At 38.6% G+C, this 16,306-nt stretch overlaps 1 protein-coding gene across 4 annotated transcripts in view; it reads left to right on the top strand.

The window, feature by feature from the left end:
* The window catches only part of XPOT (exportin for tRNA), a 48,298-nt gene extending 34,561 nt beyond the window's left edge, over positions 1 to 13,737 (top strand). For all 4 annotated transcript variants that reach the window (XM_032347167.1, XM_032347163.1, XM_032347164.1 and 1 more), the window contains exons 20-25: positions 1,644 to 1,760; positions 1,945 to 2,060; positions 2,745 to 2,792; positions 6,146 to 6,217; positions 8,477 to 8,533; positions 13,129 to 13,737. In XM_032347167.1, the coding sequence (XP_032203058.1) occupies positions 1,644 to 1,760; positions 1,945 to 2,060; positions 2,745 to 2,792; positions 6,146 to 6,217; positions 8,477 to 8,533; positions 13,129 to 13,155 (437 nt within the window). In that variant the 3' untranslated portion in view covers positions 13,156 to 13,737. The remainder of the gene's footprint in view (positions 1 to 1,643; positions 1,761 to 1,944; positions 2,061 to 2,744; positions 2,793 to 6,145; positions 6,218 to 8,476; positions 8,534 to 13,128) is intronic.
* The last annotated feature ends 2,569 nt before the right edge of the window (positions 13,738 to 16,306 follow it).

Here is a 16,306-nt window from a genome sequence, read left to right as displayed (position 1 = left end):
CTCTCTGCCTGCCTCTGCCTGCTTGTGATTTCTGTCAAATAAATAAATAAAATCTTTAAAAAAAAAAAAAAAAGAAGTTACCAAGCTCAATACCCAGAACAAATAACCCAGTTAAGAAGTGGGCAGAAGACATGAAGAGACACTGTTCTAAAAATGACATCAAGATGGCTAACAGGGGGCGCCTGGGTGGCTCAGTGGGTTAAGCCGCTGCCTTCGGCTCAGGTCATGATCTCAGGGTCCTGGGATCGAGTCCCGCATCGGGCTCTCTGCTCAGCGGGGAGCCTGCTTCCTCCTCTCTCTCTCTCTCTGCCTGCCTCTCTGCCTACTTGTGATCTCTCTCTGTCAAATAAATAAATAAAATCTTTAAAAAAAAAAAAAGATGGCTAACAGACACATGAAAAGCTGCCCAACATCTCTCATCATCAGGGAAATGCAAATCAAAACCAGATGAGATACCATCTCAAACCTGTCAGGATGGCTAAAATTAACCCAAGGTATAATAGATGTTGGCAAGGATGTGGAGAAAAGGAAACACTCTTGCACTATTAGTGGGAATGTTAACGTGCAGCCATTCTGGAGAAGAGTATGGAAGTTCCTCAACAAGTTAAAAATAGAACTACCCTATGACCCAACAGTTGCACTACTAGGTATTTAGACAGAAATACAGATTTGAAGGGATACGTGCACCTGGATGTTTATAGCATCATTATTAACAGTAGCCAAACTATGGAAAGCACCCAAATGTCCATGGACTGATGAAGGGATAAAGATGTGGCAGATAAATACAATGGAATATTAGCTATCAAAAAATGAAATCTTGCTCTTTGCAGCGACATGGGTGGGAACTAGAGTGTGTTAAGCCAAGTGAAGTAAGTCAGAAAAAGACAAATACTGTATGATCTTACTCTGGTGGAATTTAAGAAAGAAAATATGAACATACGGGAATGGGGAAAAGAAAGGAGAGAGCAAAACAAGCTATAAGAGACTCAACTATAGATTACAAACAAGGTTGATGGAGGGAGGTGGGTAGGGAGGGGATGGGTTATATGGGAGATGGGTATTAAGGAAGGTATTATGAGCACTCAGTGTTGTATGTATGTATGTGTGTTAACCACCTAAAATGTAAATTTAAAAAATTTAAAACTTTAAAAATAAAAATAAAAGCTAATTAAATTACCCAAAAATAAAAATTAAAAGAAACAATGAGGGCTGCACAGGTGGCTCAGTCAGTTAAGCTTCTATGATCCTAGAGTCCCGGGGTTGAGCCCCCTTTTGGGCTCCCTGCTCAGAAGGGAGTCTGCTTCTGTCTCTGCTCTGCCCCTGCTCCATTTCTCTCTCTCTCTCTCTCAAATAAATAAATAAAATCTTTTACAAGAAAAGAAATAACAGAGTGCTTCAGGTTGCCTTTCTAGGTTCTTTTTAAAATTAAACTTAGGGCACCTGGGTATCTCAGTCAGTCCATTAAGTGTCGGACTCTTGGTTTCAGCTCAGGTCATGATGTCAGGATTATGGGATGGATCCCCATGTCAGGTTCCCTGCTCAGTGGGGAGTCTACTGGAAGATTCTTCCTCTAACCTCACTCGTGCTCTCTTTCTCTCTCAAATAAATTTTAAGATTAAACTCAAATTTTTATTTCTCTTCAGGTGCAGAGAATGTAGAACGAGTGCTGGTGACTGTTATCCAAGGAGCAGTTGAATATCCAGATCCAATTGCACAGAAAACCTGTTTTATCATCCTCTCCAAGTTGGTAGAACTCTGGGGTAAGAGAATTTTAAAAAATAAAAAAACCAAAAACACTTCATTCCACAACCTGTTTCTTAAGACCCTTAGAGATGAAATGGAACCCTGGCTCTAACATAGACAGGAGCTGGGAGTTAACTGTGCCCAGTGATAACTAATTGACTTTCTTTTTATACAAGATGAAAATTTGAATTCTCTTGACAGGAGGAAAAGATGGACCAGTGGGATTTGCTGATTTTGTTTATAAGCACATTGTCCCCGCATGTTTCCTAGCACCTTTAAAACAAACCTTTGACCTGGCAGATGCACAAACAGTGTTGGTAAGCACCTAGGAATCTTTGTTTACCTTGTGTACATCTTGTGTATTCTAACTCAAATTTCTTTAATGCCAGGCTGACTATATTAGTCTCATTGCCATTATTTTTAGTTAATTTCAAATTAGGATTCATTTTTAAAAGGTTGATATTTTCTCAACCTTTTGTATATTCTTACTGAATCCTGATACTTAAGTTTCATATGTAAAATCCAGCTCCTTCAACTTTAACAGCCTCCATCTCCTCTTTTTCTAGAACCTTGAAAAGTGTACATGATGTAAGCACTTATTAAAACTTGATTGAGTTATTAGTTTTCTACTACTTTCATTCTGAACCTTGTGCACAGTGGTTTTTTCCTAACCATTAAGAGTAACTTTCTTTTGCTTGGAAAGTAGTTTCCCTAGATCTCATTTTCAGAATACTGATGTCAGGCAGAATCCATTCTTCATTTCCCCAAAACCTAGTAAAACCTAGATTTTATAATTTGATACGCTGTGCATTAAGACAGCATTTTTAAATTTTATTCCTTTTTCTATCCAACCCACTTATTCCATATGCCTGTCACTTTCCTTCCTCTGTCCCTTGTTTGGGAGTAATTGTTAATGAGCAGTGGCCAGGGAAATAAAGAGACAAGTGAGATCAGTAACCGAAAATGAAGTGTATTAAAATACTCACACTTGTTTTTCATAGGCTTTATCTGAGTGTGCGGTGACATTGAAAACAATTCATCTCAAACGGGTAAGCCTTGCATTGTGTGCCCCTTTGTTTTCATCATACATGGAGATTTGTTATGGTTTTAATTGTGTTTGACTTGTCTTGTTACTGTATCTTTTGTAAAAGTTGATTTAGTTCTTTTTTGAAGGTGAGGAAAAGGTTGAATGAAAGTAACGGTATCTGTTACTGTCCTTTATGTTTTAGATAACAAGAAGTTTAAAATATATGTTTGTTTTGGTTTGACAAATAATGTGAAAAAATTATAAAAAGATCCACGTTTTATGACTTAGTTGGCTTTTCACAGCCAGATTTCTCCAAATTCTTAAGTACTATAAATGGTTAGAGTTCTTCACTACTTCAGAATGTTTTGTTCTTCTTGTCAGTCTAATTGTTTGTAAAATTTTAAGTGATTCTGGCTAAATCCAATTGGTGACTTGTTTACCTGGTACAATATATTTTAGTAACGTGAATAGATTGTGAACATTTAAAAATCAGGTACTGAGGTGCCCGGCTGTCTCCCTTAGTGGAGCATGCAGCTCCTGATTTCAGGATTGTGAGTTTGAGTCTCCTGTTGGGCATGGAGGCTACTTAAAAAAATAATAAAATTTTAAAAATAAAAATCAGATACTTATTTTAAAAAGAATAGTTCTTGTCTCCAACCTTCTCAAAGCCAGGATGCCAACAAAGGACTGGCATTCCCACAGAGCAGTTTCCTCCAACCCCTCAAAAAAGTATTCATCAGTCTCCACGCAGTCCACTCCCTCATTTGAACTTGAGGTTTTGATTCTGATAAAGATTTGGAGGGTTTTTATTTCTGCAGTAATTTCTCTAGGCCTGCTGTATGCTAGGGTGAAGAATATGTGGGGATTGGGTGCAGGGCGGGTATAACAGGGGAGCTATATAAAGATGAATTAAGTTTAAAAGTCCCCCAATATTTTTAGGACTTAGAATCAGGGGACACAATGTGTAAATAACTCAGTGGGTTAAGTACCTGAATAGAAATAAATTAATACATCTATATTAAATGTAATATTGTGAGACTAAAGATGAGCAAGTAATATGGCTCTGATGGCAGTATGAGAAAGCCATAGGATAGAAGTAGTCTTGTTCGTTGTTGGGTTTTTTTTTTTTTTAAAGATTTTATTTATTTGTCAGAGAGAGCACACAAGCAGGCAGAGGCAGAGAGAGAACCAGGCTCCCTGCTGAGCAAGGAGCCTGATGTGGGACTCGATCCTAGGACCCTGGGATCATGACCTGGACCGAAGGCAGCGGCTTAACCAGCTGAGCCACCCAGGCGTCCCTTGGTTTCTTTTTTTTTTTTTTTAATATTTTATTTATTTATTTGACAGACAGAGACCACAAGTAAGCAGAGAGGCAGGCAGTGAGAGAGGAGGAAGCAGGCTCCCCGCTGAGCAGAGAGCCCGACGTGGGGCTCGATCCCAGGACGCCGGGATCATGACCCGAGCCGAAGGCAGAGGCCTTAACCCACTGAGCCACCCAGGCGCCCCCCTTGGTTTCATTTTTTGATAAGCTTTAGGATTCATTGGACTGACAGGAGGAGGAGATTCATTGGACTGACAGGAGGAGGAGCTGTCATTCTGAGCAAAGTTAAGGAGGTATATGAAGACAGTGTAGACGTTGCCTTGTAGATTTGATAGAAAATAATAGAATTACCTGTTTAGCTAAAATAGGGAGGTAAAAGTCATAGCTAAAAAGTAAAATAGGACTAGGTGGTAAAAAGCCTTGTGTCATATATGAAAAGTTGGGAAGTCAGTGGGCACTAGGGTTATAATTGAGGATAGCTTGAAGCAGATTCAGAGAGCAGTTTGGAATATGGGTCTGAGGCAGTTAGAACTAAATACTGATTTTGGAGTCCACAGTGTATAGTCAGTGCAAAGTGGTAGGAACGAATGAGACTGTTTAAGACCAGAATAGAAAAAACCCTGGCTAAAGCAAGAGTTAAGAGAAAGCTAAAAGTGTAACCAGAGGTATGAATGTTAAGAGAAAAGAGTCATAAGAGTCATAATAGAACGTCGAGGGGGGCACCTGGCTGGCTTAGTTGGTGAAGCATGTAGCTCTTCATCATGAGATTGTGAGTTTGAGCTCCATGTTGGGTGTACAGATTATTTAAAAATAAAATCCTTTAAAAAAGGAAAATCAAGGAGGATAAAAAATGAATAGAAACAGTGAGAATGGTATTTGTAATTCCAAAATATTTGTCTAGTTTTTGGAAGCTCTAATTTAGACACACCGAAGTGAATCAAACAGAATATTCTATTTAAAAATGTCTCCCTTGGTTCTATTTTCTCATTTATTCATTTGACTGATTTTCTCTTGAGGCACACATTTACTTTTCCTGATTTTAAAAAAAACAACAGGGACGCCTGGGTGGCTCAGTTGGTTAAGCAGCTGCCTTCGGCTCAGGTCATGATCCCAGCGTCCTGGGATCGAGTCCCACATCGGGGTCCTTGCTCCGCAGGGAGCCTGCCTCTCCCTCTGACTCTGCCTGCCACTCTGCCTGTGCTCTCTCTCTCTCTCTCTCTCTGACAAATAAATAAATAAAATATTTAAAAAAAAAAAATAAAAAAAAAATAAAAAAAAAAAAAACAACAACACTTCATTTTTAAGTGAGAACAGTGGGGTTATATGAGGTGATGGACAATGCATGGGCACTAAATATAGGAGAGTACACTGAAGAAAAAGATGAAAGGCACCTGGCTGGCTCAGTCGGTAGAACATGCAACTCTTGATCTTGGGGTTGTGAGTTCAAGCCCCACAGTGGCTGTAGGACTTACTTTAATAAAGAGAGCAGGGGCAAGGGTGGGGAAATAACTTGCATTTTGCAGTGAAATGCAGCGCAAAAAAAAAAAAAGAAGAAGAATATAGATATAATACTAAATAACGTTAACATGTAGTGAATGCTAAGCACTATTCTAAAAGCTTTATATTTCTTAACTCATACACCCCTCACAATAACTCCATTTTTCGGATGGGGAAACTGAGACTCAGATTAAGTAACCTCAAGTTACCAGAAATTTTGCAGAGTCAAGCCTCAAATCAAAGCAGTCTGACTCCAGACTGTATTCTTCTTTTATAAGATTTATTTATTTGACAGCAAAAGCAGGGGGAGCAGCAGAGGGAGAGGGCGAAGCAGGCCCCCTCTGAGCAGGAATCCCAATGGAGGGCTCCATCCCAGGATCATGACCCAAGTCAAAGGCAGACAGACGCTTAACCCACTGAGCCACCCAGGCACCCCCAGACTATATTCTTAATCACAATACCATACTGTTTTTGACATGTACATGTATCATTCTAACTTCTTTTTATGCATCATTAATATCAAGGTAATTCAGTTATAATGATCTTTTGGTTTTCAGGGCCCAGAATGTGTTCAGTATCTTCAACAAGAATATCTGCCTTCCTTGCAAGTAGCTCCAGAAATAATTCAGGTAAGAGCTGTCAGAGCAGGCATTCCTCTTAATTCAATTAAAGAAATAAGACTGTGTAGTTCAACCTAAATACTGATTCAAGAAAGTTAAACTGCGGGGCACCTGGGTGGCTCAGTAGTTTGAGCCTCTGCCTTCAGCTCAGGTCATAGTCTCAGGATCCAGGGATCAAGCCCTGCATCAGGCTCTCTCTCAGCAGGGAGCCTGCTTCCCCATCTCTGTGCCTGCCTCTCTGCCTACTTGTGTTCTCTATCTCTGTGAAATGGATAAATAAAACCTTTTAAAAAATATATATATTTTTTTTTTTTTTTTAAAGAAAGTTTACCTTCAGCTTGATGTTTCACTACAGAGTTCAAACTTCAGGGGTACATGAAATTGAATGGGAGAAAATTATATTTTTATTTTTACTAACCTTTAACCAAAAGTTTAATTTCCTACCATTGTGTAGGTGACAAATCACAAATCACAGTAGCATTCACATTGCCTGTGACTTTGTCACCAATAGAAATCACAGCTGTTTTTGTGTCACATTAGTTGTTCTAGGAATCTCACAATACTATTTATACTTAAGTATATTGAAATTAGGAGTTCTGAAGATACACCACTAGACCTTGCTATCCAAGTCAGTCAGTAATCGTATTATTCCAGCACATATCAAAAAATTTTTAATAACCATTTTGATAACCAAAGCTTCTTTTTTAATCCCATATATTGTAAATTATAAATTTTTAAAAGCATGCTATAAAGAGTCCAGTAGGCTCCCCAAATTGCCAAAGGGCACTACAATACACAAACCTATTGTGAAGATTTGTGCTAGGTAGTTTATTTTACATATGCGAAGCTTATCAGTGCTTACTTTCTAAAACTGAAACTGTACTGTGAAGTATCTGGAAAGCAATCTTACATTTTTACACTATTGCAGAGTAATTTTTTTAATGGCATTCAGTAATTTTCTTGGCATATAGTTACCTAGACTTGTCCAACAGCACATAGATCTAATTGAGGTATCAAAGTTTTGATTACAAATCTCTTCATCAGATTCTAAGAATTGTTTTTTTACTAACAGTGTTTTTAAAGAGTTTTTATGCTATTTTATGAAAGATAATGAAAAATTTGATTGAAAAATAGGATAGATCCTGCATAAGATTGATCATAAAACTCATTTTTAATGAATTTATGATCTCTTATTTCATGACATACCATCTTTGAAGATATTAATGAATTTTCTCAGCTATTATTTATTACATAAGGAAGGTAATGTTTTAATGAAAGCAATAAATTGCTAATTACTCAATGATCTTAATGCCCATCAAAAATAGAAATACACCAGATTGTTAAGTAAAGCAAAATTCTATTTCTCTCTAATAATCTGATTATAAAAAATAAGCATCCCCAGTTTTCCTTTTTTCATATGCCTTTTGACAGTACCATTAGCAGAATTCTATTAGAGAGACTTAACCTCTTTTTCTTTTGGTCAAGCTCTGCTCAGTTACCACTCTTACTAGGTGAGAACAGTCAGAGCAATGTAGTTTTTATTCCATTCTTCCTTCTCAGGCATGAGTCAACCTTGTTTAGGAGAGCCATGCTCTCAAAAGTGAAAGCAAAATGCTCTCACGTGCTCTCACGTGCTACAGCATGAATGAACATTGAGGACATTATGCTAAGTGAAATAAGCCAGTCACGGAAAGAGAAATATTGTGTAATTGCACCTAAATGGAATATCTAAAGTAGTCCAACCCTTAGGAACATAAAGTAGAATGGTGGTGGTCAGGGGTTTGCAGGGGGAGGGGGAATTGATGGTCAATGGGTATAGTTTTAGTTTTACAAGGTGAAAAATTCTAGAGGTCTGTTGCACAACACTATGTATGTAGTTAATCCTAGTGTACTGTATATACAAAAATAGTGGTTAAGGGACACCTGGGTGGCTCAGTGGGTTAAGCCTCTGCCTTCGGCTCAGGTCATGATCTCAGGATCCTGGGATTGAGCCGCACATCTGGCTTTCTGCTCAGCAGGGAGCCCGCTTCCCCTTCTCTCTCTGCCTGCCTTTCTGCCTATTTGTGATTTCTCTCTCTGTGTCAAATAAATAAATAAATAAATATCTTTTTTTTTTAATCCTTAAAAAAAAAACAGTGATTAAGATGTTCAGTTACATGTTTTTGTTTTTTTTAAAAAACACAATTCAAAAAAGAAAACTGGATTTGAATTACAGTGAATTTAATACAATTAGATTCATTCCCTTTCTCTCCTATCTCGGCCCCTCAGGAGTTTTGTCAAGCGCTTCAACAGCCTGATGCTAAAGTTTTTAAAAATTACTTAAAGGTAGGTATTTGGAAAAACTTACATATCTTCATACCATCAGGTAATATTTTAGAGAGGAGAGAGAATACGTATTATAATACTGTGTCATACTCTGGTCTTACCAATCATTACTTATTTGGGGATGTCTTCTAAAACCTGCTTATAAAAATTTGTAGTTTTGGGGTGCCTGGGTGGCTCAGTGGATTAAGCCTCTGCTTTCAGCTCAGGTCATGATCCCAGGGTGCTGGGATCGAGCCCCACATCAGGCTCTCTGCTCAGCGGGGAGCCTGCTTCTCTTTCTCTCTCTCTCTCTCTCTCTCTGCTTGCCTCTCAGCCTACTTGTGATCTCTGTCTGTCAAATAAATAAATAAAATCTTTTAAAAAAAAATCTGTAGTTTTAAATGTTATTCGTTAGAGTTTTCTATAAAGCCCCTTTCAACTGAGTTCTTAGAAGAGATCATAAAAAGTGAGGTAAGCATACTGTGTACATGCTTGAACATACTATGAAAATGCCAGGCAATTTCGTTTTACAGTTTGTAATGTAATTAAGAAGTACAGGATTGAGACAGCAAGTAATGTTTAAGAACATGTGCGTAGGGTGCCTGGGTGGCTCAGTCATTGAGCGTCTGCCTTCCGCTCAGGTCATGATGCCAGGGTCCTGGGATAGAGCTCCGCATTGGGCTCTCTGCTCAGCAGGGAGCCTGCTTCCCCCCCTCTCTCTACCTGCCTCTTTGCTTACATGTGATCTCTCTCTCTGTGTCAAATAAATCTTTTAAGAGGGGGTGGGGCGCCTGGGTGGCTCAGTGGGTTAAGTCCTCTGCCTTCGGCTCAGGTAATGATCCCAGGGTCCTGGGATCAAGCCCTACGTCGGGCTCTCTGCTCAGCGAGGACCCTGCTTCCTCTTCTCTCTCTGCCTGCTTCCCTGCCTGCTTGTGATCCCTGACTATCAAATGAATAAATAAAATCCTTTAAAAAAGAGAGAGAGAGAGAGAGAGACAGGGCACCTGCGTGGCTCAGTGGGTTAAGTCCTCTGCCTTCGGCTCAGGTCATGATCCCAGGGTCCTGGGATCGAGCCCTGCGTCGCACTCTCTGCTCAGCTTCCCTTCCTCTCTCTCTGCCTGCCTCTCTGCCTACTTGTGATCTCAGTCAAATAAATAAATAAAATCTTTTAAAAAAAAGAGAGAGAACATGTGCCCATATTGAGTTGAAAGAAACTAAAAATATAAAAACAGAAGTATGAGTTACTTGGTTATATCCTGTTTTTGAAACTTTTGAATTGTAAAACGGACAGAAAAAATCCTCAGATTGAGCAATCAATGCTTTTTTACATTCATAAATTGAACAGATTTTTTATTTTATTTTATTTTTTTTTTTAAAGACTTTATTTATTTGACAGACAGAGAATCACAAGTAGGAGAAGAGGCAGGCAGAGAGAGAGGAAGAAGCAGGCTCCCCACTGAGCAGAGAGCCCGACACGGGGCTTGATCCCAGAACCCTGGGATCATAACCTGAGCTGAAGGCAGAGGCTTTAACCCACTGAGCCACCCAGGCTCCCCAGGTTTTTTATTTTAAATATTTATTTGAGAGAGAGCACATGGGGAAGGAGCATGAGATCATGACCTGAGCCAAAACCAAGAGTTGGATGCTTAACCAACTGAGCTACTCAGACATCCCATAATTGAGTGAATTTAAAAAAAAAAAAAAAAAACTCTCCGGGTTGGGGTGCCTGGGTGACTCAGTTGGTTGAGGGTCATGGTCCCAGGGTGCTGGGATCAAGCCCCTAATTGGGCTCCCTGCTCAGAGAGCCTCCTTCTCCATCTCCCTCTGCCTGCCGCTCTGCCTACTTGTGCTCTCTGTCAAATAAATAAATAAAATCAATCAATCAGCAAATAAAATAAAACCTCTCCAGGAATTCAGATTTACAATTTATATCTCTCACCCAGAAGGTAGTCCTTCATTACTCCATGATGGCTTTTTATGTAACAGGTACTATGCTAACTGCTGCAAACAACCGTATGAGTTACTTTCCTTGCCAATAAAGAGCTCATGTTTTGGAAATAAAATTGCAGTGTAACAAGATAGAACTGTTTTTTGTTTGTATTACTTTCATTCAACAAATTTGAGGACAAAACACTATGCTAAATATATTGGTAGCAGGTGATTTAATGAATAACCACCTGGTTCTTTTGTCTAAGGCACTCTAAAATTGTTAAGTCAGGGCCTTTGCTGAGGAAGTAAGTGTGTGTTGTCCTTAACTTTGCTTCTGTAACATCTGTCCTTGTCCATTTTTTCCCTGGTAGTAGTTTGCCAGCTTATACTGATAGGAGTTTGTGAGAAGATTAGAAGTTACTGTTTAAGATCGGGAACCCTCCCCACTGCCATTTCCCTATAAAATCGAAGTGCCTGTGGAGGTGATGTCTGTTATATAACTGATCCAGCTGGTGAAAGGACTCACAAAAATTGTAACGTTCTACTAAAGGGATCTGTAACAGCTGATCCAGGTACAATGTTGCAGGCTTGTGCTCCAAACATAGTAATTCATCCAGCTGCATTTATAAAGTCTTCCTCCGAAGCCCAACTTTTTTTTCAGTGGGAACATTATCTCCAGGATAGCACTATTCTTGTTTTTGGGAAAGTGAAGTTCCATCTTTTGTGCCTACTCTCTTTAGATGTGATCGATCCTTAGATCTTGCCGATTCTCTCCTCCTCACTCTGAACTTGCTCTCTGTCTCCACTGCTGCTGCTCTGGTGTGGAGTTGGGTTCTCTCGTGCGGATATCCCTTCCCTTGTAGGCAAGCTGAGCTGTTGGAAAACTCTGAATAGTCCTCTAAAATTCATTTGCCTTATACTCTTCATAAACCTATACCGTTGAGGGACGCCTGGGTGGCTCAGTTGGTTAAGCAGCTGCCTTCGGCTCAGGTCATGATCCCAGCGTCCTGGGATCGAGTCCCACATCGGGCTCCTTGCTCAGCAGGGAGCCTGCTTCTCCCTCTGCCTGCCATTCTGTCTGCCTGTGCTTGCTCTCTCCCCCTCTCTCCCTCTGATAAATAAATAAAATCTTAAAAAAAAAAACCTATACCGTTGATTAAAAAATAAACTCATGTTTCTTAGTTTGACATTCATGGTTTTTTGTTGTTGTTGTAGTTGTTGTTGTTTCCTGTTTCTGGTATTAAACCACTTTTCTGATTTCTCTTGCTGGAATGGTCTTTGCTGTTCTTGCTGTTCTTCAAAAATTCTGCCTTATTAGCAACCCTCCTCCTTTATGAATTCTACCCATTCTTTAGGCTTGCCTCAAGCATGGCCTCTTTGTGAGGCTTTGTTATGCTCATGTAGTGATCATTCCTCTCTTCACTTAGTCAACAGATTATTTGTTAAATGAATGCCTGATCTGCTAGATGCTAAGGATACAATGATGAATACAGTCCTTCGTGAGTTTACAACCAGTAGTCTTTCTGGTGCTCACTTAACATATACCTAACTATGTGGGCTCCTGGCTGGCTTACTCTCAGGATCATGAGTTCGTGCCTCACGATGCGTGCAGAGATTACTTAAAAATAAAATCTGTATTTGAAAACAAAAAGAAAAACAACAACAAAAAAAAACATGTAACCTGGGCGCCTGGGTGGCTCAGTGGGTTAAGCCGCTGCCTTCGGCTCAGGTCATGATCTCAGGGTCCTGGGATCGAGGCCCGCATCGGGCTCTCTGCTCAGCAGGGAGCCTGCTTCCCTCTCTCTCTCTCTGCCTGCCTCTCCATCTACTTGTGATTTCTCTCTGTCAAATAAATAAATAAAATCTTTAAAAAAAAAAAAAAAAAAAAAAACATGTACCAAAAAAAAACATGGAAAGTAGTAGGTAATAGTGAACCAGTCACCAGCACAACCTCTAGCCTATTCATTCATACTCTCAAATGTTGAATTGCAAGTATTTTTTTAATAATCAAATAAATAGGGGCACCTGGGTGGCTCAGTGGGTTAAAGCCTCTGCCTTCAGCTTGAGTTATGATCCCAGGGTCCTGGGATCAAGCCCCGCATTGGGCTCTCTGCTCAGCGGGGAGCCTGCTTCTCCCTCTCTCTCTGCCTGCCTCTTGGCCTACTTGTGATCTCTGTCAAATGAATTTAAAAAAAAAAATCTTTATAATCAAATAAATAGTAAATTCCTTAGAGGATAACAGCTGCTATCTTTAGCTTTGGTTTGTTCATTTCTTTCTCAAAATTTAATTGGCCTGTATTAGCTGTGACTGTGTGCCAGTCAGCAAAAGGTATAAAGAACATGTTTTCCTCTGATCACTTGAGTTCTTGCATCAGCGTTAATAACCATATTTTCACTAGTTTCCCAACTAATGTCAACATAAGTTATCTCGAGATTTGATCAAATTGTCCAAAAAAGGAAGTTCTTGTACCATGTGTGGATTTTTTTTTAATTAACATATAATGTGTTATTTGCTGCAGGGGTACAGGTCTGTGCCATGTGTGGATTTATGCAGTATGTGAGATGTTCTAAATATTGATTTTATTTTACAAAAGAATGACTACCACTTACTGGCTTGGAGCCTGTCTTCAGGTAAAAGGTGACATCTTCTGACATCAGCACTAATTGTACTAATATTTTATTTACAGGTATTCTTCCAGAGAGCAAAGCCCTAAGGACTGGATCTCCCTGTGCCTACTTTATGATCAGGAATTCCAGTTGATTTATAAGGAAGCAGTTTTGTGTGCCATTCACACTGGTCTTTTTAACATTGCTTTAAGCTTATTGCAGTATATGTATTGGGATTTCTCTGTAAAATGGGTGTAATTTTCTCTGAATATAGGTATGTGACAACAAGAGAAGTTGCTTGCATGCCAGTGCAAATTTGTTCTATATAAAAATGCTGTTAAAAGATACAGCGCGGTTATTCTAGTACCTTTTTTTTTTTTTACTTGAAACGTTAAATCCTTTATAAAGACCATAGCAGGAAAACAGTGTACTTTTTTTTCAATTGCTAAATATAAAATGTTTGAAAATTTTAATTTTCTTTTATGTGCGCTGTCTCAAAATATGGGGGGAATATAACAAACCAAAACTAAATTTTCGTAGATAGCCATTACATTTCTTTAAACTATTTCGATGCCAATGTTGGTTCTACAGAAGAGAATGGTTTCATAAATTAACTGATTTAAGAGTAGGTACCGGTGTTATACACTTTTTATAAAAAAATAAAAATAAATTTTACGTAGTGAAATCTACCAAGTCTTTTTTGATATTATTATAAGTACTTTAATTTTATTTCATCTCTTTCTGATTTTTCATTTAAAGAATTGCACATATAAGCTTATAGATGATTTATCTATGTTCCCAAAAGGTTACATGGAGCTTAATTCTCTCAGATTATTTTAAAAATTATTTAAAAAGCCTATTTCAATCCATTGCTAGAATTTAAAATCCAATTTTCCCCCTCTTTTATTGGATTTACTTGGGACACTGTACCTATGTGTTAATGATGCTTATAAGTATGTGCCCATTTAGTTAACAGAAGTACTTCTCCCCATTTTTATTCATGACCCTGCAAGAAAGCAAGAGGAAAATAATAGTAAGTAGTATTAGGAAATTAAGAGAGGAGGGATAAACTGAGCAGCAGAATTAAATTATTACAATCATTGGGGAGGGTATGTGTTGTAATGAGCCCTGGATATTATAAGACTGATGAATCACAGACCTGTACTCCTGAAACAAATAATATATTATACGTTAACTGAATTCAAAGAAAGAACAATTACTACAGTCATTTAAATTTAAATTTTACAAGCTCAAGATTTTAGGTGAGGGTTGGTTGTTTTTTTTAACCTTTGGCCCATGTTGTTCCCCTCCCTAAAGTTTTCATGATGGCTTCAGTGGTCTATAAACTTCCTAAAACTATTTTAATTATATACATAAATCTTTCTTGGCGTTAATTACAGTAGTGATTTTAAACATTTTCCTTACATTGTAGAATAAAAGTACTAAACTAAACTAACTGTTAAACTAAATTAACTTTAAAAAAAAGATGGATGAAATGTGTATTATACTTAAATAAAAATGTTTTTAAGAATAGGTAAGTGAGGGGGACCTAACTGGCTCAGTTGGGTAAAGCATTGGACTCTTGACCTCAGGGTCATGAGTTTAAGCCCCATGTTGGGCATAGAGCCCACTTTTTTTTTTCTTTTTTTAAGATTTTATGTATCTAAAAGAGAGCATGAACAGGAGGAGGGGCAGCAAGAGAGGAACAAGCAGACCCTGCTGAGCGCTAGCCTGATATGGGACCAGATCCCAGAACCCTGAGATCATGACCTGAGCCACCCAGGCACCCCCATAGAACTTACTTTTAAAAAATAAATTCTCTCTTAAAAAAAAAAAAAAAAAAAGGATACCTGGGTGGTTCAGTCAGTTAAGCATCCTACTCCTGATTTCGGCTCATGTTATGATCTCAGGGTCAGGGATCAAGTCCCATGTCAGGCTCTGTGCTAAGTGTGGAGCCTGCTTAAGATTCTTTCTCCCTTGGGGCGTGCCTGGGTGGCTCAGTGGTTTAGGCCTCTGCCTTTGGCTCAGGTCATGATCTTAGGGTCCTGGGATCGAGCCCCGCATTGGGCTCTCTGCTCAGCAGGGAGCCTGCTTCCCCCTCTCTCTCTGTCTCTCTGCCTACTTGTGGTCTCTGTCAAATAAATAAATATTTTAAAAAAAAAAAAAAGATTCTTTCCCTCTCCCTCACCCCCTACCCCCACTCGCTCACAAGTGCTCTCTCTCTAAATAAATTAAAATGGGTATGTGAAAGCTTGAAGTGTTCCATTGATAAGCTTTCTTGTACTGTAAGAAAGATCATGGCATCTAGTGCAATAGCACTAGTTTTTCAAAGTATACTAACAAGTCAGCATAGTGCTTAAGAGCTAAGGCAGGTTGCAGATTTGAGTAGGTTCTATTAGTCACTAGTTTTAAAAAGTTTAAGTAATTTAAATAACTTCTCCGTATACATTTCCACATCTGTAAAATGGGGGAGATAATGGTAGCTACCTCACAACCAAGAATTTAAGTATGAATGGCTTCTTATACTACCTGCGCACAAAGACTTCGTATTAGCTATGATCGCTGTACTATTAGCTCCATATATGTAAAGATGACGCCTCCTTTTTCCGTTTAAAGCCTCAAAAGATTGTGTATGTTCAGGATCAAGAGAAAACAAAACATGGAAATTAAGAGTGCAGTAGAAGATAAACTTCATGTTCTATAGTCATGTATAATATCCATCTTTCCCTGAAGTTACCCAGAGCACTTTTTTTTTAGGGAGTACCATAGCAATTAGGAAATTCTGCTTCTTCATGAATTACTTACTTGTATTTAGTTTCCAAAAATAAGCCCCCAAATAATTGTCATGAGAGTGAATCTCACCTCTTGAAAGGTGAGGTCACAAAAGCAAAGACGGATTTGTGTGGCTTGACTATGGAACAGCAAGGGTTTTAAGATGCCTGGTCGAGTTATGTGCCTAACAGTTTATTTAAAGTCTTAAATGTTAACGTTAATTGGTTCACAAACAGCTCTACCTTTAAGAAAATACCTGTGGTATTTCAGTGATAAATAATTTTGGTAAATATGTGAATCAAGGCCTTTGGCTCAGCTAATTACATTTTCTCCCATAAAACTTTTGAGCTGTAGGTCTTACTGTTGTAAGGAACCTGGACAGGTCCCCTTCTTGGTGTTAGATACAGAACTGAAATTGGTTGGAATTGTAAGCAGTAAATAGATTTGTTGTTAGAATGGTTCCATCTAACACTGGTTAATTAAATG

Source organism: Mustela erminea, chromosome 6 (assembly GCF_009829155.1).
Source record: "Mustela erminea isolate mMusErm1 chromosome 6, mMusErm1.Pri, whole genome shotgun sequence".
Lineage (NCBI taxonomy): Eukaryota > Metazoa > Chordata > Mammalia > Carnivora > Mustelidae > Mustela > Mustela erminea.
The sequence above is the reverse complement of the archived record's forward strand: the minus strand, read 5'-3'. Positions and strand labels throughout refer to the sequence as shown.